Raw genomic sequence first — 26,321 nt, 5'->3', positions numbered from 1 at the left:
AATACTGGAGTGGTTGCCATTTCCTCCTCCAGGGGATCTTCCTAATCCAGGGATCAAACCCTTGCATCTCCTGCATCGGCAGGTGGATTCTTTACCACTGTGCCACCTGGGTAGCCCCTTAACGTGATCTAAATGAATAAACATTCTTTTGAATACTCATGATAAGGGCTGGGTTCATACAGGGGTGGGGAGGGAAGAGAAATATAGAACTAAATAAGAAATATTTAAATTATAAATTTGTAGAGACCACATCTTCATGTCTCTTGTGTATCCCAGCACAATGATAAGAATATAGTAAAGGCATAATTACTGAAAATGAGTAAAAAAATTCATAAAAATAAGGCCTGAGTAACATTGTATGACTCCACTTATATGAGGGACCTAAAATAGACAAATTTATAAAGACAGAAAATAAAGGTTACCAGGAGCTGGGGAGGAGAAGGGAATGGGGAGCTAGTGTTTAATGGGTATTATGTTCCTGCTTGGGATGCTGGAGAGTTCTGGGAATGGACAGTGCTGGTGACTACGCAACAAGGTGAATATACTTAATGCCACTGAACTGTACACCTTAAAATGGTGACTTTTATGTTATGTTCATTTTATCAGTGTAAGTGTGTTAGTCTCTCAGTCACGTCTGACTCTGCGACTCCATGGACTGTAGTCCGCCAGGCTCCTCTGTCCATGGAATTCTCCAGGCTAGAACACTGCAGTGCGTCGCCATGCCCTTCTCCAGGGCATCTTCCTGACCCAGGGGTTGAACCCGGGCCTCCTGCATTGCAGGCAGATTCTTTACCATCTGAGCCACAATATAAAAATTGTTTAATAAAACTTTAAAATGAAAACTCAAGCAGGGAATACTTGGCTACATAGGGACAGTGATCTCAGGGGGCTCTGGTCACCTCTTTACCAGGGGGTTGGACACTGGGCACGTTCCAGGCTCAGAAAAGGAGAAGCGGTGTTGGCACTGGGGCTGCTGAAGTGCAGGTGGCAGAAGCCACCTCTCCCACTTGAAGACGGTCCATTTCCTAGTGTAGAGTTCTGCTTCAGGTGGAGGAATCTTGTATGTACTTGAAAACAGTCATCAAAAAACTCTACAAGGATACCATGGAGCAACTAACCCCGTGAGCCGTAACGACTGCAGCCTGAGCTCCACAACAGGAGAAACTACCACGATGATGAGCCTGAGCTCGGCGACTAGACAGCAGCCCTGCTCCCTGCAACTGGAGAGAGCCCACATGCAGCAACCAAGACCCAATGCAACCAAACATACAATAAATAAAAGTAAATAAATAAAACATTTACTAGCGGACCCTTTAAAAAAATAAACTCCCCAGGGGAGGTGCAAAGCACCTCAAAAGATCCAGACTTTGTCTCAAATATCTTACTTACAATCTGGGCACCCTACCCTTGTCAGGTATCACTTTGTCTCTCTGCAAACTGAAGCACTGAGATCACACGATACATGGCCTCTACCAGCTGTACAACTTCACTGTTTCTACGTCATCCCTTAACTTTTTTCCCGACAGTTCCAACTTAAGTACACTGAAGAAAACATAGGTTTTCATCTCTTTAGCATCAATTTTCTTTTCTGGACTCTCCAGTGTCCTACTGTTCTGTATAAAGGAACAGTGCTCCAAAGTGAACATACAAGTTTCATGAAGCTACGGTGAGTGCAGAGAGTGGAAGAAATACCACTTATCACTTCTGATTATAGCACAAAGTCACTGTGGCTTTTTTTTTTCCACTTTCTTTTCTTAGTTTTTTTTTACAGTAGTAATGCTATATAACTGAAAATCACTTGCAACCGTTGGTAAATTATGGTCATTAAGAATCAAGTTATATAGTAAAAGTAACTATTTTCCTTTTTCTAAATTGGTTTGGTGGTAAAAAGCAGCCTGATTACTCTTTAATAGGAAAGGATAAGAATATGAACAAAGAAACTTTTTATAACCACCTTGCACTATTTATAAGCAGTAAGGAACACTCAGTGGTGTTTACCTAACCTTGTAGCTCCTCTAGGCAAATCAATTCGCTCCATTCAGTTATTCAAAGCTGCTGTTAAAAAGTTCTAAAGATTTAAGAACTTTTTATGTACAATTCAAACCATTTCAAATGAATCAAATGTAGCTGTATTATAGACTGGCTATGTAAAGTGAGTAAGGTAGGTTCAGTTTTAAAGGAGCTTTTCAGTCAAATGCCTGGGTTTTGCCTAAATGATGACAAATAATCAGTCTGACTGAGCAATTCACTCTTCAATCTATTGATTTGATAATAAATAAAATAGGTATACCAAAAAGCTTAAAAGCACTTGAGTAGTAATGGATGAAATTACCCTAAGGAATAAAATGGTATTAAAGTTAGACATCAGCTTTCCAAACAGGGAAAAAGGACTGAAATTAGAACCACCAAGTGAAAACTAAGAATATATCCTCCCCAGGGAATTTCCTGGCTGCCCAGTGGTTAGGACTTTGCACTTTCACTGCCATGACCCCAAGTCCAGTTCCTGGTCAGGGAACCAAGATCCCTGAAGCTGAGCAGTGTGGTCAAAAAGAAAAAATCCCCCCATAAAATAATATACCAACAACATCCAATTAATATGTCTTCATTAGATCATTCAATTTTATTTTTACTATTTTTCTTTTTTAAATACATAATAGGCTGGAAACCTAAGTCAGGAAACCCAGAGAGTTCCAACACCATAGTATTTTGTCTTTAGATGATGATATAGCATATTTCAAGGATGCATAGAAGGAATCCAGTAATGTGCCAAATTCATAAAACTGCAAGAACAGGTTTCATTTAAAATTAAATGACAAAACAGTGGGAATTTGCTGTATGACTCACAGAACTCAAACCGGTGCTGTGTGACAACCTAGAGCTGTGGGATGGGGTGGGAGGTGGGAGGGAGGCTTAGGAGGAAGGGGATATACGTACACCTATGACTGATCCATGCTGATGTATGGCAAAAACCAACACAATATTGTAATTATCCTTCAATTAAAAATAAATTAAGAAAAGAAGAAAAAATTAAATGACAAAATAATATGCAGATACACAAAATCTTTATTAAATGATCACATAGTAATCAGATACACTTCCTGATTCAAGAAAAGGGATTATCACCTGGTTTATAATATATTTTTAAAAAGTCCCAAAGTAAAACAAGATTTGCAGGTAAGCTCTGTCCACACACACCGCCGTCTCCTTTTATGAATACTCCCCCTCTCTTTGGACATCCACCTTCCACACACCTACTGTCCTATGCTCCTCCCTGCATCTTCTCAACCATGCGCCTCCTCCTGGATGGTGACGAACTCCCTACAAAGTCTCTTCAAAGCAAGACTACCACCACAAAATCCCCTGTGCTACCAAGCTCTAATCTCAGCTGGCTCTCCTGGAAAATGGCAATAAGGTAAATACACCTTGGTAGCAAGGGATGACAGGCCTTTCATGACCTGATCATATATAATATGCAAACGACTACTCCTCCATCAAAGGGGGTCATTCCTGATTCTCTGTCTTCTATAAGGTCAACAGAGCTAGTTATCTAAAGAGAGAAACACAGAGAGAGAGAGAGAAAGGAACATATAAACAGATTCCTTCTTCGGCTAAGAACAAACATCCTTAAAATATCTAAAAATTTCATTATGAGTCAGGGAAATATAACTGAAAGAGGGTGCTGGCTGAAAGCATTAACAAGTGTCTATACTGACTAGAGCTGTATATAGTATAGCCCAGAATTGACAGTGGTACCCAAGCAAAACGCAGAGGTACCAGATACCTATTAAGATAAACTATAAAGAAAACTCAGGGCTTCCCTGGCGGCTCAGTGGTAAGGAATCTGCCTGCCAATGCAGGGAGCACAGGTTCGATCCCTGGGTTGAGAAGATCCCCTGCAGGAGGAAATGGCAAACCACTCCAGTATTCTTTCCAGGAAAACTGGACAGATGAACCTGGTAGACTACAGTCCACGGGGTCGCAAAGAGTTAGAACGACTTAGTGACAAAACAACAAAGAAAAATCAAGCACTGATTAGATTTGAACAAACTCTTTTCTACTTAAGACAATGACCCCCAACTTAGAGACCACCAGCTCCTACCAGTTTCCAAGTGATGAAAAGTAGTCTTCAAATCCACATACACACCCACCCAATAGACTAAAGAAACACTTGCTTCTCAAATATACAGATGACTGTTCCTCAAAAGTAAATAGTCTGTGATGTGATTAATAAAATTCAAATACATTCAAAGAAAATACTGAATTTATAATTAGTTTGCCATTAAGTATTTTCTCAGCTAATATACAATATGTAAACTACTCGTGTGAGTCCTTGAAATTTGGAGCCTTATAAAAAGTATCTTCATGTCGACAAAAGCATTGAGAGTGGCTAACCTAAGATTCTACCCTAAACTCTCCAGACAAGGTTAGATGCACCTGGCTTCTTCTGGCTGCGTCTGTATGTACATACATAAGTAGGCTGATCTCCATACTTCTTCCACAGTGATGAATAGCAAAAATACAAGGATGACACTAAGTTTCACTCATGTGCAAAAAAAAGAATGGATTTTCATTTGGAGTAATAAATCTGATGCAACAAAAGCAAAATAAATATATACATGCATACTAAAATCCATTAAAAAAATAGTAATTTAATTGAGCAGAGCCCCTCTGTAGATAAGCTGCAGAGTATACGGAAATGTTCGCTTAGCACGAGTTGCCTATGAGCTTAGCTAAATGAGCCCGTGGGGCTGCTTTCATACCTGCTTGACCAATGTCTCTCTGTAAGGAGCTCCAAGTTCATGAGCCAAGTGGACCTTCTTTAAAAACAGTAATAACATATGAAGAAAAAAAAAATAGGTATGAACACGTCAGCAAATCTAAGGCAGGTTGACTGCCTGGTCTTCCTTAAATTGGGGGATCTTCTTAAACTCACTTTGCTTCTTGAAGAAAAGCTGAGCCAGGATGTGGTCTGCGGTGGCCTGGAGATAATCGTCCATGTCAAGGGTTTGCAACTGATAGTGGAAACCAAGAGAAGAGGTGTCAGCGCCAAAGTACGGCCACATATATCCTACAGCCAGCAGGGCATTTTCAGGACATTAGCTGCATGGCTATGTAACACCAGGAGCTGTGAAATCCTGCAAATGGTCCCCTTGTGCTTATCTTCTCTTGCCAGGGGGAGCTCACCTTTTCAACTCCAGGAATAAGGAAAGTGACTGATGGCTAGAGATGCCAAGGCATCTCTTTAGAAGGGACCTCCATCCCACTGAGCTGGTTCTCTTTAAAGAGGGAGCACGAGCTTCTGCCCACCTAGAAGCAGGGATTATTGCCCAAAGGGCCTCCCCAGGCTCCACGCCCAGAGGCACATGATGGAGGCTCACCGGGAGGCCCTGTAAGCGGCCCTCCTTCTCCGTAGCCAGAGACAGTCGTTTGTCTCTGCCTCTGGGGCAGGGTGTCCAGCTGGTTTGACTCTGTCCGCCCTCTCTCCATCACTATCTTCCTGTCCTTCTCTCTGCTCCCCTCCCGCTCTGACACCACCTCCTTTCTCAGCCAGCCTCTCAATTTCTGCATGTATGTGGGTCTCTCTGTGTCGCTCACTGTGCTTCTCTGTCTGCGTGTGTCTCTGAGCTTGTATGTCTTTGAATCTCTCCGTGTGTGTTTCTCTCTAGGTCTGTCTGCCTTTCCCTCTCCTGTGTGTACAGGTCTGTTTGTGTGTGGGTATGTATGTGTCCGTGTGTCTCTCCTCCTGTGCCTCTCCCTATGGGTCTCTGTCTGTGTTTGTGTGTTTCCTTCTGTCCATATGTCTCTGCGTTGCTTCTCTGTCTGTGTCACTCTCCTTGTGGTTCTCCATCTCTATGTCTGTGCATGTCTCTGTCTGTGTGTGTGTGTGTTTCTGGGCACGTATGTCTCCTCTGTGCTCCCATCTCTCATCCTCTGTTTCCTTCTGGGTGTGTGTTTCCATCTCTCAGACTGTCTCTCATCCTCTCTCCCTCCTCTCTTTTGATGTTTTTCCCTTCTTTTCCTATTTATATTGGATTTGATTTTGCTTCGTGATTTGTTCTTATAATAACTGTAGAGAATAAAGACCAAGGCGGGGGGCAGTAGCAGTGCAAGTACCAGCTGAGCTACCAGGGAAGCCAGTGTATACCTTGTTTTGCATCATGTCCCCATGACTTGTTTATTTTATAACTGGAAATTTGTATCTTGTGAAAAGTGAAAATGAAAGTCACTCAGTCATGACCGACTCCAAAAGTATGGGACACCAGAATCCTATCCCTCACCTTCCCCCGAGCAAGTCTACAGCTGTTAATAGTTTTCTAGTACGTATCTTTCTCAAAGAGCTCTCCATAAACCTCACCCCAGGTACCACCAGAAAGGTTTGGAGACTCAGAGAAGCAGACTCTGGAGTTTTCCAGTCTCCCTTAAAGAGGGGAAGTGTCATCATAGAAATGAGCATCACCCAGCAGGACAGGCTCGCCTCTTGGTGTAGGTCTTGTTGATGAAACTGCTGAATCCACACTGTGCTCCCCACTGGAGATCTTGCTGGGTCTCCACGTGGGAAGAACCATGGCCTGTCTGTTTCTGGACCTGCCCCAGGGGTCCCCAGACTCATAATTCTCACCCTGTCTCGGCAGGGAATCTAGTCCTAAGATCTTTTTCTAAAATCTAAGTTCTACTATTTATTCTTATTCTTCAAACACATTATTCCAGCTAATTAAGGAACACTGGGGTGAATTTTTGAAAGCAAACAACTATTTAATATAATAAATAATTTCTCTTAATATGGGTTTTATAATACAGATCATGGTATATCAGATTTGCTTCAAACAATGATGGGAGGGAATGCTACTCCTCCTCAGGAGCACTGCTGAGTCATACTTCATGCTACTTCGTGTCTCCTATAGTTTCTTTTCATATACAAGAGACTTTCTTTTCCTTCCTCCCTCTTCCTCTTTCTCTTTCTCCCTTATCTCTCTACCAAAATTTCAGAAGAATAATTTGGCCATGCTTACTTCACCTCCTCCCTCTCTGTTTGGGAGCTGGCAAAGCTTCAAAATTCAGGCTGTGTTTCTGTTTCTCTATGCCATAAAGTATGTAAGAGCTCACCTCAACACCAATCCTGGCCAACCCAGTAGATATTAGGAAACCCACCTACCCACAGATGCTAATCATATTCCCAAATATCTTCATGATTAGTAATAGAAAGGATTTTCTAAGTCTCTGTATGCTGCTCTTTGGGCTTCCCAGGTGGCACTACTGGTGAAGAATCCACCTGCCAATGCAGGAGACTTAAGAGACACAGGTTCGATCCCTGGGTTGGGAAGATCCCCTGAAGAAGGCCATGGCAACTCACTCCAGTATTCTTCCCTGGAAAATTCCAGGGACAGAGGAGCCTGAAGGGCTACAGTCCATGGGGTTGCAAGGAGTCAGACGAGACTGAAGCAACTGAGCACGCACATGCTACTCTTTCATCTTTTTTCTCAGTTGGTTGAGAATTCGGGGAATTGAGAGAGAAATGTGATGTATTGGATCCCTTTATAACCAAATGAAAAGATTATTTGACCTCCAATTCTCCTCTTCACACATCGGTTCAGCCAGTTCATTAAACCAGTCATCGATTCAATATCCATGTGCTGAGTCCCCTCTATGACCCAGATACACTGCTTAGCAGAGGACTCTGCACATCACTGGCACTCACCAACATCTCTGCCACTGGCTTATTCTCACCTGGTCTCCAGTGCTGAAGGCAAGAATGAGAAGCAAATCCTCATCGCATGTGCTCTTAATGTAATGCTGGGTTCCAGTGGGGAAAAATATCACATCTCCAATGTGAATGTTAAACTCTGTGAAACTCTGAGCATTGATAATGCCCACCTAAGGAGGGGGGAGAAAACTATGCTGAACTGAAGCACATAAAATCATATATTCAATAAGGATAAGTATTCATAGTGAACAGATCAATAAAAGCACGTAGTTATAAAGGGACTTCTTAGAGAAGGTAAACAGTAAAAAAGAGGCAATCCTTCACGTTCACACTCCTGTTTCTGAGACAGAGTTCTACAAAACTCAGAAGATACTCTATTGAAGTAAATGTCCCTCAAAATGCATTAGTGAAATCAATACTGCAGAACTTCATACAAAAAAAGCATTAACTGCCATGTTCTAATTAAGGGTGTCAATGACATTCATTCACTAATTAGGCAGAGGATTTAAATTCCAGTGTTTTACTGCCCCTACACCCTCCTTTCCACTCATTTGGGAAAATTCAGCCTTCTGGGAGAGCAGCATCCTAAGGGTCTTCCTTTAAGAGGGCTGGAGACTGAATGCACATAAACGCACACACATGTGCACAAAGCACCTCACAAAGAACATCCGATCCTTGAAAGGAAATCTGTGGAGGATTAATGACAATGCCCTCTTCCAGTATGGTAAAGCTGTTGCCTCTAAAAACTTAAAACTTTTGCTCCAGATGACATAAAAGGTGAATTTCAGTCTGGTCTGATTCTGTCACGACTGAGGCAGATATATGCTAGAGAAGCCCATTTTTACCTGCAGATCTTCCCAGGATCCCTACGAAAGCCCAGAGGAGCTTCTGTCAAATCACTGTAGTAAGATGATACTCTGTGTGGCTTTTCTTATGGTAATCATATAATTAATTGATCACCCAAACCAGGACTCTCTGTAGAGTCAAAAGGGGTGCTATTAATAATTTCACCAATGGGACATATGGCCACCCTACTGGGGCTCCACACCTCCCCACCACCCCCATTCATATTACACTGAGAGGCAAACAGCCAATTTCATGGTCCCCAAAGCAGAGCACATTAAATGCTTACGTTACCAGAGAATGCAAAACTCAGAAAATGTAAGCAGGTATTCCAGCCCTTCACCATTAGTGATAAGCCTCTCTATCAGTTCTGAAATGTTCTTAGAACCCTTCTCATGCTAAGAGCAAATTTGGAAGTTACCTCATAGGACATGCATGGTATCCTCTAAGGAAACCATGCCCAGAAAGCCATGTGCACAAAGTCCTATTCTATTACCAACAAATGAACCAAAACAAAGAAATACCTCCTTGTTCGCTTCCTTCTGCACTGAAAAGGAAAAAAAATTGTTCACAGAGAAATTACCTTTGCACATCCACTTATTACGTATCCCATTTCATTTGCATTAAAATGAAAGTGTGGCTGTCGTAATCCATTGTTATAAATCCTGAGTGTACTCAAAGTGAGGGCTTTTTGATGCTTAAGAAAAAGAAAAATGAATTCCAACATTTAGCCAACATTCAACTCAGCAATTTAGCAATTCATATTATCATCGTAGTAACTAATATTTATAAAGCCCTCACTGAGAACAGGCAATTTTTTATATCCTTTACAGTTATCATGTCACTTATCCCTTATAACACTCTTGTAAGATTGCCACTAACCATATGAGATGAAAATAAAGTCTAGGTTGCCTGAGTAAACTAGGGACACACCGTGGCAGAACTGGGGTTTGAATCACGGAATTTGATGCCAGAGCGGTGCTCTTAGTCATTAAACAATACCGCCAGGTGAGCATTTAAAACACATGAAAAGAGAAATCTCACAAGCCTCCAGTCTCTTTATTAATGTAACCATCCATGCCAAGAAGTTAAGCTTCCAAATTCACAATGAGGCCTCAATCCATAGTTTGCGCTGATCAAGTCAACGAGTGTTTGACTAGCTCTTTCCTTTTGCTTTGTCCAAAAAAACTGACCCAACCTAAAGCTCATATTTCATCCATTTTGATAATCATCAAAACATTTTTCTCAATTACCTGATTCAGGAACTCACTAAAAATTTTTTCATTGTGGCTCAGTTCACTTCTATTTTTCCAATATTGTGCCAACTGTATTATTCCTCCAGGAAATCGATGTTCTTTTGAGCCTGAATCAGATGAAATTTAAAAAACAAAATAAGACAAAACTACTTCAAAATGGTACCACAAACGGAGAGCCAAATGCAGTCCCAGGAACAGCCCTTCTATAGTCACAGAAGTTTCTGTGGTAGGAAGTGCTATAGCACATTCTGTGTGCTGCCAAGATATTGACCTGATCCCGCCAGATAGTTCTCCTGAAATTTCTAACATACAGTGACCTCTTTTAGGACGTTCAACTCAGGGGACCTCGTTGTACAGCTAGCCATTCAGTTGTGTCCAACTCTTTGCAACCCTATGGATTGTAGCCTGCCAGGCACCTGTGTCCATGGGGATTCTCCAGGCAAGAATACTGGAGTGGGTTGCCATTCCCTTCTCCAGACGATCTTCCTGACCCAGGGATCTAACCCTGTCTCCTGCATTGTAGGTCGATTCTTTACTGTCTGAGCCACCAGGGAAGCCATGGAAAATGTGAGACTCATCCTAAATACCAATCTCTACCTCTCTCCTCGATCAGTCAATGAAGTCCTGTCAGTTAGGCAACTCTAAATCCCCTGCTTCTCAACAATTCTTTCTGTCTCACAGAGTGAGGCCACCATCATCTCCTACCTGAAAGACTGCAAGAGTCCCTGACTCATCTCCCTGCTTCTCAGCTGGCCACTTTCAATCATTCTCCACAATTCTGCTGGTCATCACTTCAAAAACAAAAACTAACACCAGCTCAGAGAGACAGCTGTGCCCTCGTTCACTGCAGCATTATTTACAATAGCCAAGATACGGAAACAATCTATGTGCCCAAGCTCACAGGTACAGGGAACAGAGTGGTAGCTGCCAGAGGCAGGCAATGGGGGTGGTTGAAGTGGGTGAAGAAAGTCAAAAGACACAAATTTCCAGTTATAAAATAAACAGGTCATGGGGACATGATGCAGAACAAGGTACCATAGTTAATAACACTGTAAAGCATACACTGGCTTCCCTGTGGGTCAGCTGGTAAAGAATCCACCTGCAGTGCAGGAGACCTGGACTCGATCCCTGGGTTGGGAAGATCCCCTGGAGAAGCAAAAGGCTACCCACTCCAGTATTCAGGCCTGGAGAATTCCATGGACCCTATAGTCCATTGGGGTCGCAAAAAGTCGGACACGACTGAGTGACTTTCACTTCACAATGCATACATTAGAGTTACTAAGATCTTGTAAGTTCTCCTAAGAAAAAAAATTGCAACTACTGATATGTACAGTGGTGATGTTACTAATAACTGGACTTATTGTGGTGATCATTTCATAATATATACAAATATTGAATCACTGTTTTATACCTGAGACTAGCGTAATGTTGTATGTCAATTACACCTCAATAAGATAATATAAAATAAATAATAAAAATAGGTAAATTAAAAACCTCACTGTATCACTCTCCTATTTAAAACCCCTTAATTGGGACTTCCCTGGTCGTCCAACAGTTAAGAACCCAACTTGCATTGCAGGTTCAATCTCTGATGGAGGAACTAAGATCCCACACACTGCAAAGCAACTAAGCCTAAGCACCTTCACTACTAAGCCTGTGCATCACAACTGGAGAGACCATGTGCCTCAACAAAAATCCTGCGTGCAGACCTTCACAGGACCTTCACTGCACAAAGATCCCATGTAGCCAAATTAATCAATTATTAATTTTAAAATAAATAAAAATAAACCCCTTAATTGCTACATGGTTGGACCCCTCCTCTCTCATCAGGCTCTTCTGCTACAGCATTGCCCAGCCCCAACACACACCCCCTCATGCTCTGAATTTTTTCCTACATTCTCATTTGCTTCCAGGCCTTTTCTCTCATTTCCTACTCTGTTGAGAAATGTGTTTTTTCAAAGTTCTCTTGACTATGCCTTACTGTAAAAAAAATAAGTAAAACAAAAACACATTACATCTTAATTCAATACACCCATGTAATCATACATATATAAATACTTAACCAAAAAGTAAAAAGCCTTCACAAAATAACATACTATACCTTTCAAGTCATAGAAGTACCTCCACACAAAGTTATCTGGAGACTGTGAGTAATTAGCATTGACAACCAGTTCTGCCAAGTTGGGAGGAAGATTGACCCCCTGATCCTCCTCTTGCTTATGGAATGTTCTAATGAAATTAATTCCACCTTCAGGCTGAAACACATAAGAGACCAAATGAGTGAAAGTGAGTGAAATTCGCTCAGTCGTGTCCAGCTCTTTGCGATCCCATGGACTGTATAGTCCATGGAATTCTTCAGGCCAGAATACTGGAGTGGGTAGCCTTTTCCTTCTCCAGGGGATCTTCCCAACACAGGGATTGAACCCAGGTCTCCCACATTATAGGCAAATTCTTTACCAGCTGAGCCACAAGGGAAGCCTAAGAGACCATATAAGATATCTGTAAACTAAGACTCAGCACAGCTGAATAAATATTTTAAATTTTAAAAAGGAACAAAGTACTGATACATGCTACAACATGACTAAACACTGAAAACTTTATGCTAAGCAAAAGAAGCCAGACACAAAAGGCCACATATCATATGTTTTCATTTATATGAAATAGACAGAACAGGCAAATCCACAGAGAAGGCCAACTAGTAGTTGCCAGGGCCTGGGGGTAGGAGAGAATGGGGAACGAGGGAATGATATTTCATTTCTTTTTGAGGGAATGAAAGTACTCTAAAACCAGACAGTGGAGACTGTTGCACAGATCTGAAAACACACTAAAAGCTTTGAAACTATATACTTTAAAAAGGATGGATTTTACAGTACATGGATTACATCTCAACAAAGTTGTTATATTTTAAAGTGAATGTATATAAATTTCATTGTATAATGTTTTGATCCCATTAAAGTTGGTTAACCTGCAAAAAAAAAAAAAATGTCCAAAAAAAAAGGTATTTGTGAAACATTCTACAAATTTTAGCAACAGAAGAGGACAGCTGAGGATAGGGTAGCACTGACACCAGTGTGGTTTTCAATGGCCCAGTCAAAACAGCTGACCTCAACCACCCCAAGATTTGTGATCTTTATGAAAATCTTCCAAGTGTTCAATGGATTGGCACTGGTATTTTGTGTTCAATATAAACTCCTGTAAAAATATACACTGGTTCCCATGCTTAACAATACTCTCACTCTAACGACTCATTTCTTCTACTTCTCCCTAAAACGTTAGAGCAGGATCTAATGCAAGATAAATCTCAGAATCCCACTATTGAAGTCCCGAAATTTACCACAGAACCCCTCCAGATTGCCATGCCTGGACCATCTCCAGTTCTGATCACCGATCTGCACTTTCAGCATCTACATGTGACCCTCTAAACCCAGCACTATCAGCAGTTTCTCCAGTGATACTGAGTGAGATCAAAAGCAGCTATTCCTCAGGAAAAACTGTGGGCTCCTCTGCATTAGATTAAGAAAACACAATCACATCATCTGTAGCAAAGTTCTCCCTAGATGAGTTTATGGTTTTCCAGAGATGAAAAATTATAGTAATTTTTACTATCATAACCTTTATACCAATTCATTATATCAATAGTTTCCGGGACTTCCCTAGTGGTCCAGGGGTTAAGAATTTGCCTTCCAATGGGATTGGAAGAGACTCAATTTGATCCCTGGTAGAGATACCACCCTTATGGCAGAAAGTGAAGAGGAACTCAAAAGCCTCTTGATGAAAGTGAAAGAGGAGAGTGAAAAAGTTGGCTTAAAGCTCAACATTCAGAAAACGAAGATCATGGCATCTGGTCCCATCACTTCATGGGAAATAGATGGGGAAACAGTGGAAACAGTGTCAGACTTCATTTTTCTGGGCTCCAAAATCACTGCAGATGGTGACTGCAGCCATGAAATTAAAAGACACTTACTCCTTGGAAGGAAAAGTTATGACCAACCTAGATAGCATCTTCAAAAACAGAGACATTACTTTGCCAACAAAGGTCCATCTAGTCAAGGCTATGGTTTTTCCAGTGGTCATGTATGGATGTGAGAATTGGACTATGAAGAAAGCCGAGCGCAGAAGAACTAATGCTTTTGAACTGTGGTGTTGGAGAAGACTTTTGAGAGTCCCTTGAACTGCAAGGAGATCAAACCAGTCCATTCTGAAGGAGATCAGCCCTGGGATTTGTTTGGAAGGAATGATGCTAAAGCTGAAACTCCAGTACTCTGGCCACCTCATGCGAAGAGTTGACTCATTGGAAAAGACTCTGATGTTGGGAGGGATTGGGGGCAGGAGGAGAAGGGGACGACAGAGGATGAGATGGCTGAATGGCATCACCAACTCAATGGACATGAGTTTGAGTATCCAGGAGTTGGTGATGGACAGGGAGGCCTGGCATGCTGCAATTCATGGGGTCCCAAAGAGTCGGACACGACTGAGTGACTGAACTGAACTGAACTGAGAGGCACTAAGATCCCACACACCACAGAGTAACTACTGAGTAACTACATGCCACGGAGTAACTACTGAGCCCATATGCTCTGGAGCACACGCACAACTAGAGAAGCCTGTGTAATGCAACGTCTTTGCATGCCACAACTAAGACCCGATGCAGCCAAAGAAATAAATATTAAAACAAAGTATTTTTAAAAAATACTTTCCTATAGAAGCCCTTCACAGGGGAAAATAAAGAGCAATTCAACCTCAAGGAGGTTTATGTGTTAAATAGGAAGCAAGTCATGTTCTTGAGCCCGTTACCCAACTGTTACTTTGTTGACTGCCACCTTAGAAACTCAAATAGCCATGTCCTCTTGGTGCCCATGGAATGCACACGCTCTCAGGATCTGTTCTCAGCAGTGGTTCACACCTTTAAGTGACCTGGAAGTATTCTCAGCAGTGATACAGACCTTAAGTGACCTGGAAGCAATATCCTCAGGTGTAGAAAAAAATACATCATCAACATCCAGGGTCTGAAGTTCCTCATGTGTAGAAAAGAAGAGCAAGAAAAAACAGTCTTCACTCCCCACATTCTTTATCCAGTGCACTGTGTTTTTCGGGAAGAAGATCACTTGGCCAGCTGTAACATTGTACGTGGTAATGACAGCACCATCATCAACCACCCCTACCCATGCCGTCCCCTGAAATGGAAATGGAAGAGCATATCCCAACATCAATTTAGAGCAGTGCTCTTCAACCTTTCTTCATTACCTGCCTTCTAAGGTACCATGCTAGACTGTTTTTCTAATCCCCACCCTATGAAATGTTACCATTACAGAGGTACTGGCATATGAGACCTGTATACGGCATACACGTACTGCTCATGTACTACACACACATCTATGCTGTGGACATGAAAAGAGTGATACTTTCACCCTGCTAACAACCAGTTTTTGCCCTCTTTGGGGCAATACCACCCCACTGAACATTTAGAGCTCTAAGATCATGCTAGTTTGCAAAGACTGCAAGCACATGTGTGTGTTCATAGATGGTTGCACAGACATGCATGTGTATGCTTGTGTATGTTTGTGTGTTTGCAAACAGATGTGTATGTATTTACCAGGTAAGAAAAAGCCTACATATAATTTTAATAATAATAATAGTAATAACATAGTGCATTTACTGTTATGTCCAAGTATTCTTCTAAGGAGGGTTTAACCTCATAGATGAAGCTCTAATCTCTCTTCTTGTAAATTCTAAAATCAAGTGAATTGTCCAAGTATAAAAAAGGAATTTTATTAGCAATCAGAAATATGTCACACATAAAAACTGGCTGATCTATTAACAAGATTACCAGGGTAAGACCAAACTCTGAAAGTTCTATGAAAGCTTAATCACTCCAATTTCCCCAGTGTCTGGAACACAGAAGCCATAAATACATTTCAGAATTAATGAATTATTTGCAATTCAGGGAAGTACACTCATTTCACTTCCAGCTCTATTTCACTTTACTTCCAAAGAATTCTGAAAAATAAAAGCCACAAAAGGGCATATCATTGGCTGATCTCAGGGACTCCAGGTTGAACATCAGCAAACTAGTTCGTTATTCCAGTCCCTGCTTTTTTCCCTAAAGGGAAACTGTAGTCTCTTTGATCATTAGATCAGAGCTACCAGGTTTAGCTTTGGCTCAAAGGATGGAACAGTGATCTGAGCTTAACAATGTATGAAAAATGATTTCATACTGAAGAATGAAGTTCAAAGTGATGCCATGAATAATTAAAACAAACAGTCTAATGTTCCAAGGCACTGCTAACTGGTCTAATTGGGTACACAGCCAAAGCCTAGATGTTGTCTATCATCCTATTATTTAAGTAGGTCTAAATAATAGCCTGAGGACACACAGCACAAATGCTCAAGCACAGAATGTGGGCAAACCAGTTACACCTGTACAAGATAGCCATGTTCGTTGGCATTGAAGTGCCAGTGAGGGGCCCGGAGGCCACTGCTTTTTATTCTCAGGGTCCCGAAGCTCATCTGTGATCTCTGGCTGTTCAAGCTGCTTCCAAAGGCCTCCTCTTCAATGCTGAGGTAGTCGTTGGCATTGTTCCTGTACCGGGCCCACTGGATTGCGCCACCAGGGAACTCAAACACCTGAAAAGTCATAGGTGAACCATCAGCATGGAGGTCATTTCCTGAGGAATGTGAGGCCACCATGGCCCCCAGAGTGAGAGGGCAGCACAGGGGAAAAAGAAACAGGGGTGAGTGGATACGGGGGTGAGTGGATATGGGAGGTCCCCCCAGAAAAGAAGAGAAAGAACAGGTCTGCAAGCTCCAGGAGACAACAGTGCCATCAGTCCCTGTTAGACAGAAAAACGAACACCTATCTTGACAAGAGAACACAGGGCTTTCCATCTGTCTGCCTGCACCTCCCCCCTCCAGCCAGAGAACCAGCTACTAAAGCAAAATTCAGCCCAGAGCCAACATCCACCCACCTTTCCCCTTTTCCATCCCTCACTTCCCTTCATCCAAACAGCCCATGGCTACTTCTTTCCAATGAAGAGAGAACACAGCTTAGAAACAAGCAATGGGTGCACTGGGACGACCCAGAGGGATGGTATGGGGAAGGAGGAGGGAGGAGGGTTCAGGATGGGGAACACATGTATACCTGTGGCGGATTCACTTTGATATTTGGCAAAACTAATGCAATTATGTAAAGTTTAAAAATAAAATAAAATTAGAAAAAAAAAAAAAGAAACTTTGAAATCATCATTTATAATAGATGATTCTTTTTCTTAACACATGTAATCCATACCACAGAGAAGGCAATGGCACCCCACTCCAGTACTCTTGCCTGGAAAATCCCATGGACAGAGGAGCCTGGTAGGCTGCAGTCCATGGGGTCGCTAAGAGGCAGACACAACTGAGCGACTTCACTTTTACTTTTCATTTTCATGCACTGGAGAAGGAAATGGCAACCCACTCCAGTCTTCTTGCCTAGAGAATCCCAGGAACGGGGGAGCCTTGTGGGCTGCCGTCTATGGGGTCGCACAGAGTCAGACACGACTGAAGTGACTTAGCAGCGTACCTTGGATTTAGATAAATGATTAAGAAACTGAAATTTTGGATCAACAGCCTTTGGCACCATGGGAATTGCTGTTTGCAGAGATTGGGCTCCGGGTTCTGAATGAGGCTGAGGGTTGTTGACATAAACCAAGGAGACAATCAGGACTCCGATCACCGTGGTAATGGTGCAAGCCAAAAGACACACCAGGAAAATGCTCATCAGTGACCACTGCTTCGTCTTTTCCTGGAAGAAATTAGAAATTATTCTCCACTCTTGAGGCATCAGAAACATTGCCAACTGTCTGAGTTTGGTTTATTTCCTTTTATGAAAAAAAAAAAAAAGCACATTTGTGGGATAAACATACCGAGTAAAATGAGAGATGTGTAAATCAGTACACACACACACACACACACACATACACACACACACACACTCACAGTATGGTCAGGCCCCATAAGATGGCTGCTCTCCTGCTTTCCGTACAGCCCTTGCCCCACTCTGCCTCACCCTTCCCTGATGCGCACGACTTCCTCCCCTCCTAAAGGGAAACTAATCAGTAACCACATGCATGATCGGCCTGACCCCCACTAATGATCGTTCCAGCCCTTGGACCACATCAGCTCCGGTATGTTAAGTCACCACGGAGGAACAGTGGCCCTTGCAATGGTTGCTAACCCAGAGCTGTGGGGAGATGCATTCCAACAGTCTCCCTGCAACCCAGGAGCCCTTCTGACATCATGCCCCTTATAACTGACAGCCCCTCCTCCCCTGTGCAGGGAAAATCGAGGCTGTGTCCGCCTGCCCTCGGCAGCACCCAGCGGGTGTCCTTCCAGGCCCTCAGCCTCTGACCTGTAAGACGCCCTGTCCAGTGCACCACTGATGTGTCTGCTGCTGACTCGGGTTCTCTCTTCAGTCTAGCAGCTGGGCAAGTGCAAGGACTGTAGGACATTCACACATAGCCCATACATCAGATGACACCCAAATAAACAAGAATAAAAATAAACATTTGAGGACTGGGGCACAGAATAAATTAAGGAAATTAAGTACTAGGAAATTAAGTACCCAGCTAAGTACTTCCAAGTCAGTCAATTAGCCCCTATTTACCAGTTTCTTCACCTGAAAATCAATGAGGTTTTAAGGGGCTATTTTCTAAGAATGTTTTGGTTCCAGAATGTACAAATGCATTTATGTGTACAGGTACATGCATGGGAATAAGTAACATATCAGTAACCAATCAATGGGCCTGACCTGACAAGTCTCTGTCTCTCCCTCCCTCCTTCATTTAAATAGCTTCAGTAAATTCCCTTCAATAATAATACATATTATCATGTGTATTACCTATATGAGGTCCTAAGTCATCACTCAACTCTAAGTCACGGTATTTCCATGTATATCTATGTTACTACTTCCTGGTTTCATGTCACAAATATATGCTATAAACAACAGTATTATTTCTGAGTTACAATCCACATTACTGAAAGCTGCCAAGAAAATACTCACCCCAACCTTTGAACCAACTTGCCCTTACTCCTCTGACCACTAAAATGACGATTATCATCAATGACGGCAAGGAGTCCTTTTCCACTGCTCTCTGAGTTCCTGGTCTTGCTCTCTGAGCAAGTACATTTTTGATCACTAATAATTCTAACATAGATAGTCTTACTTTGAAAGTGAAAGTGAAGTCGCTCAGTCATGTCCAACTCTTTGGGACCCTGCGGACTGTAGCCTACCAGACTCCTCCATCCATGGGATTCTCCAGGCAAGAATACTGGAGTGGGTTGCCATTTCCTTCTCCAGGGGATCTTCCCGACCCAGGGATCGAACCCAGGTCTCCTGCATTGGAGGCAGATGTTTTAACCTCTGAGCCACCAGGGAAGCCTTACTTTAACACTCATAAATATTCAAAAGAACACAAATAACAAAGGTTGGCAAGGATGTGGGGAAAAGGGAACCCTGTACACTGTTGGTAGTCACTGTGGAGAACAATACGGAGGTTTCTCAAAAAACTAATGATGGAACTACTACATGACCTGGAGATTTCACTCCCAAGTATATATTTAAAACAAAAACACTAAATCAAAGGGATACATGCACCTCAATGTTCATAGCAACATTATTTACAATCTCCAAGGTATGGAAGCAACCTAAGTGTCCATTAACAGATGGCTGGATAAAGAAGATGTGGTATATATACAATGGAATACTACTCAGTCATAAGAAAGGAACAAGATTCCCGCCATTTGTAGCAACATGGATGGACGGGGAGGGCACTGTGCTAAGTGAAATAAGCCAGACAAAGAAAGACAAATACTGAATGATATCACTTATATGTGGAATCTAAAAAATACAACAAACTAGTGAATGTAACAAAAAAAGAAGCATACTCACCACATAAAGAGCAAATTAATGATTACCAGTGGGTAGGCAGGGGAAGAGCAATGGACTGGGGAATAAGAGTACAAACTGCTGGTGTAAGACAGGCAACAAGGACGTATTATTATACAACAGAGAGAATATTGCCAATATTTTGTAATACTTGAATGTAGTTTTGTTAATGTGCAAAAAAATTTTTAATGTTTTAAATTAGTTAATGATATGTTTGGTATAGCATAATCATTTACCAACATATTCAGTTTAACATTGTGTGAGGGTATTATATTGAACAATAAATAACTCATTAATGCCAGGAACAACAATTCATGGAAAGCTGGGCCCCTAAACAGCTACAGGAGTTAACAGTTTAGGAGAGAAAAGGCAGGTCAGGAGATTTTCAGAATAGGACATGCTACCTTTCTTTAGAAGGTCACTTGAAGAAAACTGGCCTAAGGAGGGGCTCTTTCCTGAGATCTGCATAAAGGTTTTGAGGCAAGTAATCTCAAGATGTAAATCCCCATGTACATTCTTACCATTCTGGAGGTGTTCACCTTCCCCTCAGACACAACCTTCTGCTTTGCATCTTCATGCGTTTCAAATGCTAAGTTGTCCATTGGCTAAGAGGGTAAGCAATCCACTGAAAAAGAACAACAGGGGAGGGACGCAGCTTCAGCAAATGCAGAAACCCCTGAGAAGGATGATCATTCTTAAGTAAGGAAGTGCTTATATAAAGCTGAAAGTCAAGGAAATGAAATAAGGAAGCTGTTTCTCAAACAATAATCTTGGTTAGGAAAAAAAAAAAAAACAACCCATAGAAAGAATTGCCAAATTAGAGACCAATAAACACTTCTGGTCCACTACTCTTTGCTCACTGATGACACATACAACAGATAGTAACAGTAGCTACTAACGTTTATTTCCTCCCTTCCACTAAGTACCGAGCACAGTACTAAGTGCTTTCCATACACCATGGGATTTAATTCTTACAGCAATCCTGTCAGGTATTCCGGTGATTTATTCCCATTTTGTAAATTAGGAACCTAGGCACCAAGAGGTGTGACACCTGCCCCAAATCACACACCTAGTTTTAGAGTAGGAGCAAAGATACCCTTTATCAAAAGATTCTCTCATAACATTGGGTTCTCTGAAGAGTTTGATGTGAGTACAAATGTTTTTTCACCCGTATCAGTCCTGCCAGACAAGAATACTGGATTGTGTTGCCATTTCCTCCTCCAGGGGAGCTTCCAAACCCAGGGACTGAACCCATGTCTCTTGTGTCTGCTGCACTGGCAGGTGGATTCTTAACCCCCGGTGCCATCTAGGAATCCCTGTCTCTTGACAGTGTGATTGATTGTTCTATGTGGTTTGTTTATTGGATAATGCTGTTAAAGTTAAATCTTTAAAATTCGTTTTACGTCATCTTTCCTGGTGATGAGTTGTGGCCTGAGTAAGCTAAAAATCTACTACTATAACCCACAAAACAATCAACCATCTGCATCCAGTAGGTGGTGTTTTGAGGGTTCTAAGGAGCTCTGGTCTTTCATGTCTCAGCACAAAAAGAATTCAGCGAAGGGCAAAGTGACTAGAGAAAGTCTGTGAGCAGCAACCAAGACCCAGAACAGCCAAAAATAAATATTTTTAAAGGATAAATTATTTATTAGAATAGGACATTTGTGAGGCTTACACACAGCTGGGTGAGAAGGTGCCACCCCGGGAACTTGGTGGGCTACCTTCTTTTCATCAAAGGGAAAGTGGGCAGGGGGAATAGGCCGCCTCCTCCCTCATTCTTGAGTGGACATGCTTCCATCATCAGCTCCTTCTCCAGGCTGGGCACAGGAGTTTTCTTGTCCCTACATGGTCAAGCCAGGACTATCAGGGCTCCATAGAAAAATTATTTCAGGTCTCAGTAAAATGAGCGTCTTTCAACTGTCACCTTTCCATAAATTATTGAATTTTAAGTGTGCAGAGAGCGTGTCATAGGGGTCATCTCCTTACTGAGCTCACTGAGCAGAATGTGGGTCTCAGGCCACCATTATTTTATTGTTTTGAGGCATATCTTGTGCTTCTGTGGCATGGTTTGTTGCTAAGCAAACCTACTTTCTTGAGTAACCATTAACTTACAGGTGTCTCCTATACTATATTCTTTATCTACCATTCTCTAGAGGAATTAACTATTTAATTATCTACTTTGTCCCTTTATACCTTCAATAAACAGGACTGAATGCCTACTCTATTTCAGGCTGTATACCACTCTACACATTAAGAAGGCTTTTATTACCGTGTAATCTAGTAGGAAAAACAAAAAGGAAAGCAAATAGTTTCCCCCAACAATGTGCTGAGTTATGATAGAAGTATGCACGAGATCTTGGGAGGACAGAGTTAGAGTAACTCTGTCTAAGAGAGAAAGAAAAGACAGGGCCAATCTGAAAACATAATTTTGAGCTAAGATTTCGAGTCCTGACACAATTTCACTTGTTAGGCATTCTTACTTCCATTCTATTTTATATGTCTGGCTGCCGAGAAGTAGCTTATTAAGAGAGGATGTAGTAAAAATATAGATCCTATCTGGGTCAGGCAGCTCTGACTCCGACGAGGCTGAAGGTTAACCTGTGCTCAAATGATGGGGAGTGACTTTGTGACTTTCCTACCATATCTTGTCAAATCTAAAACTTGTCAGTGACTCATATCAAATTAGCCTTTTCCCATAAAGACCTGGAATTTAAATGTATGGCATTTGAATTTTGAGATAATAAAATGTTCAAAATAATTTATCTGTGGCGCTAGCAAGGTGATTTTCTCATTGTGCTATTACAGTACCATAAAACATATTTTCCTGTTCAATTTTCCTGGTGCATTTGTCAAACAGAAAATTCTACATTTTTAGAATTCTACATTTTAACATCTCTAAAAAGGGGATGTGCTTTACAATGAGTGATCAATAAGATTCAAAGGAAATACAGTTGGTGTGGCCTCACCAGTATATACTAGATGAGTATCAGTCCTGCCAGTGGCTAAAACCAGGGCACAATCTTATAGTGTATGATTCAGAGTGAAAATTCTGGAGCCAGACCATCAAGGTTTGAATCCTAATTCTGCTACTTAGTTGTGTGACCCAGGGCGAGTTCTTTAACCTACTGCGCCTCAAGCTCTTCATTTTTTTGTTGTTTGTTATTTAGTCACTAAGTTGTATCTGACTCTTCTGTGACCCCATGGACTGTATAACCCATCAGGCTCCTCTAGTCAAAGGATTCTGCAGGCAACAATACTGGAGTGGGTTGCCATTTCCTTTTCCAGGGGATCTTCCCAACCCAGGGATCAAACCCATGTTTCCTGCATTGGCAGGCATATTCTTTACCACTGAGCCACTTGGGAAATCCTCTTCATCTTTACAATGGAGATAATAATGTTGCCCTCATAAAGGTTTGAAAAGATTGAGCCAGTTAACATAAATGTTTCATACAGAGCCTGCACATAATAAATGCCCAATGAATCCTTTTTAATAAGCCAAGTAGACTCACTACTTTAATAATTTGCTTATTTTAAAATGGCAGAAGTACATCTGAATTCATAAATCACCTATTGCCCCTCCTAGTAAGTCAAAGTGCTACATCTTCATCCATTACCTTGAATGATTTATAGAACTGTCCTTATTCTACAAATTAGAAAATCATAGTAAAAAACCTGCTTACATTAAGATAACAGAATTATAACTAAAACCCAGGTTTTCTTATTGCCAATACAATGAGCCTTCTATCTAGACCAGCTGGATACAGTTATGCACTGGGGTGGGGGGCAGGGGGAGGGGGCAGAGCCACTAGAAGGGGAAGAGCCTACTTCTCTGATTCACTATGTAGAAGAAACCCACCTGCCAACCAAGAACACTCATCTCAAACTCTTGCATAAACAAATACTAAATTTCTGACATATTGAAATATTCTACATTTGGGCAATCTATTTTTTTTTTACCACATACTCAAACAAACTTGTATCCCTATAAAGTTATATCTCTAGTCCTAGTTCCACTAAAGTATGCCGCTAGGTTTATTCTTTGAATGTTTATCTCTATCACAAGGGCTGCTGCTGCTAGGGGCATGCTAAAAATACACTTGGGAAGTGCAAAGAACTGACTCATTAGGAGACCCTGATGCTGCAAAAGACTGAAGGCAGAAGGAGAAGGGGATGACAGAGGATGAAATGGTTGGATGGCATCACCAACTTGATGGACATGAGTTAGAGTAAGCTCTGTGAATTGGTGATGGACAGGGAGGTCTGGCATGCTGCAGTCCATGGGGTCTCAAAGAGTCAGACACGACTGAGCAACTGAACTGAATTAACTGCTGATTGCAATATCTATCAAATGAATATATATTAAGATATAACTCTTCATTAGATGACTGGAGTTTATTTTCCTAGAACACATTCAATCAAAAAATGCTGTTTGTCTGAGTCAAGTAGGTTCTTCCTTTATGCCATGTTGGTGGATAAGAAAAGGAGGTGCTTCTATGTTCCAGTAAGAACATTTCCCCAGCTTCACCACCTCCAAGTTATCTGAATTATATAATGATTCAGGTGGAGAAAGCTGATAAGACGAAGTTGGGCAATCAGTTTTGATTACTTCCTTTGAAATGTCTACCAGTAACAAGATGGATCAATGCTCTTACTATGCAAATGTTTCTTATCTATTTCTCAGCTTTCAGATATCCAGACACTGGAGACAGTTACCAGCGTCATAGAAGATATAGACCCTCGCCTCAAAGACAACAGAGTAATGATTCACACCAGCTAACAAATGCACCAGGAAAATTAAACAACAAGAAAATGATGTTGTATAGTATCCTGATAACAAGATGAGCTTCCCAGGTAGCACAGTGGTAAAGAATCCACCTGCCAGTGTGGGAGATACAAGAGACACAGGTTCCCCGAATCAGAAAGATCCCCTGGGGGAGGACATGGCTACCTGCTCCAATATCCTTGCCTGGGAAATACCATGGACAGAGGAGCCTAGAGGGTCACAAAGAGTTGGACACAACTTAGTGACTGAGCACGCACACACGCACACACAATAACAAGACAGGGACATCACCTCACTAGCCCCACAGATAAAACATTTTAAATATTTTGTCACCTCAAAATCAATACCATACATGTAAATTTCAGATATTTGTGGGGAAAGGCTCAATACATGTTCCCATTGCTCCCACTGCTACCTATTCCAGAATATTCTCAAGAACTCAAACACTACAGGTGTTTGGTGGGTACGGGCCCCTAAAATAAGTGTCAGCAAAGGGAAGGAGCAGGGCAGGAGCTCTGAACTTGTACAGAAAACGAAAACATTCTATTCATGCAGCTCTACATGATGATCTGATCTTGGCCTAGCTCCTTAGCCTTGCTAAGTCAGTTTTCCTCATATGCATAAAATTAAGGCTGGATTAAATAACCCTTAATACCGTCTAGCTCTACCTACTTGAATTGGAGGTAAAATTATCTTGAGAAATAATATTCCTAGATTCCCAACACTCCCATTTTTTCAAGATTCTATTGACATAATTCAAGATATTCTACAGTTCAGCTTTTGTTTGTTTGTTCCCCCCAAATAAGTGCTTTATCTGAAATTTTTAGTGTCAATCCAACATTAAAAGAGAAGGCCACTGGGTGTTGATATGAACAACAAAATCAGCTGAGTCCAACTCTAGAACCTATTACAGCTCACATGAATTCATGCAACGAATACTGACTGAATGCTCACAATGCCCAGGCAGTGTTTTAAGTGCCTGAGATAGATCAGCACACCAGACAGTAATTCCCTGCCCGATGTGCAGCTTACATTTTATTAGAGGAGTCAGGACAAATAAACCAATAAACAAAAAGAGGTGACATACATACTGTATTAGAAAGTGATAAGGACTACGAGAACAGACTAAACAGGAGTAGGCAGGAGGGTGTGGGGTAAGAGGGAGCAAGTTTAACAGAGTGATGAGAACAGGTTTTGTCTGGAGTTGGGTAAAATTTCCTAGAAAACAGAGTTTTATGCTAGTCTCAACTTCATCGGTGACTAGCCACGTGCCCATGGATAAGAAATACAAATTCTTTGTGTCTTACTCTTCAGGTAAATGGGTAAGATCATAAGACCTTTCCAACAATACACTTCAGAAGTTTATGACAAAAATTCAACGACCTGTAGAAGAAAATGTTTTGGAAACTTTTACACTCACCATAAAACTAAAGGGATTCGCAGTTACCTGTCCTCCCCCTTCAGAGAGAAATAAACATACATCTAGGTTTCTCGCTTCCCTTACAGTGCTTCCACATCACTTTTCCTTCAAATTTCACCTGTCCTATCTGCTTTCTGTCTACTCCAGAGAGATGTGTTATGATCAATCCTTCAAATAAATTGGAGAGAGGTTTTAGGTGATCCTTCTGACAGATGATCTCTAAGCCAGGTTAATTTGCAGACATGTCATACTTTACATTTCATTTGGTACCACACACCTGGAATGGTCTCTGCCTCTGACACTGTTTCCTGAACTTGTGTACCACAGACTGCATTTTTTTTATTAGACAAAAGCCAAAGACCCGCAGTGTTAAGAATGAAGCAAATTACTGTGTACAA

The 26,321-nt window shown here is 41.6% G+C and overlaps 1 protein-coding gene across 8 annotated transcripts in view; it reads right to left on the bottom strand.

The window, feature by feature from the left end:
* CUPIN1 (cupin superfamily member 1) overlaps nt 1–26,321 on the bottom strand; it is a 44,270-nt gene that overhangs the window by 11,266 nt on the left and 6,683 nt on the right. For 2 of the 8 annotated variants that reach the window (XR_009492655.1, XR_009492654.1), the window contains exons 2-10: nt 20,245–20,348; nt 17,360–17,581; nt 16,219–16,425; nt 14,745–14,975; nt 11,903–12,056; nt 9,799–9,908; nt 9,129–9,242; nt 7,726–7,872; nt 4,934–5,012 (exon numbers count right to left, since the gene is read on the bottom strand). Coding sequence is in view for 5 of the 8 variants with exons in the window: in NM_001371792.1 (NP_001358721.1) it covers nt 4,878–5,012; nt 7,726–7,872; nt 9,129–9,242; nt 9,799–9,908; nt 11,903–12,056; nt 14,745–14,975; nt 16,219–16,425; nt 17,360–17,581; nt 20,245–20,325 (1,401 nt within the window). In the remaining 3 variants the exon portion in view is untranslated. Of the gene's footprint in view, nt 1–3,045; nt 5,013–7,725; nt 7,873–8,547; nt 8,678–9,128; nt 9,243–9,798; nt 9,909–11,902; nt 12,057–14,744; nt 14,976–16,218; nt 16,426–17,359; nt 17,582–20,244; nt 20,349–26,321 lie in introns of those variants that run through there. The other 6 variants (XM_059880747.1, XM_059880749.1, XM_059880746.1 and 3 more) reach the window with 6 other exon arrangements.

The sequence above is a fragment of the Bos taurus genome, chromosome 24 (genome assembly GCF_002263795.3).
Source record: "Bos taurus isolate L1 Dominette 01449 registration number 42190680 breed Hereford chromosome 24, ARS-UCD2.0, whole genome shotgun sequence".
In the NCBI taxonomy this organism is placed as follows: domain Eukaryota; kingdom Metazoa; phylum Chordata; class Mammalia; order Artiodactyla; family Bovidae; genus Bos; species Bos taurus.
Note: the sequence above shows the minus strand (reverse complement) of the source record. Positions and strands in the feature narration are given on the sequence as shown.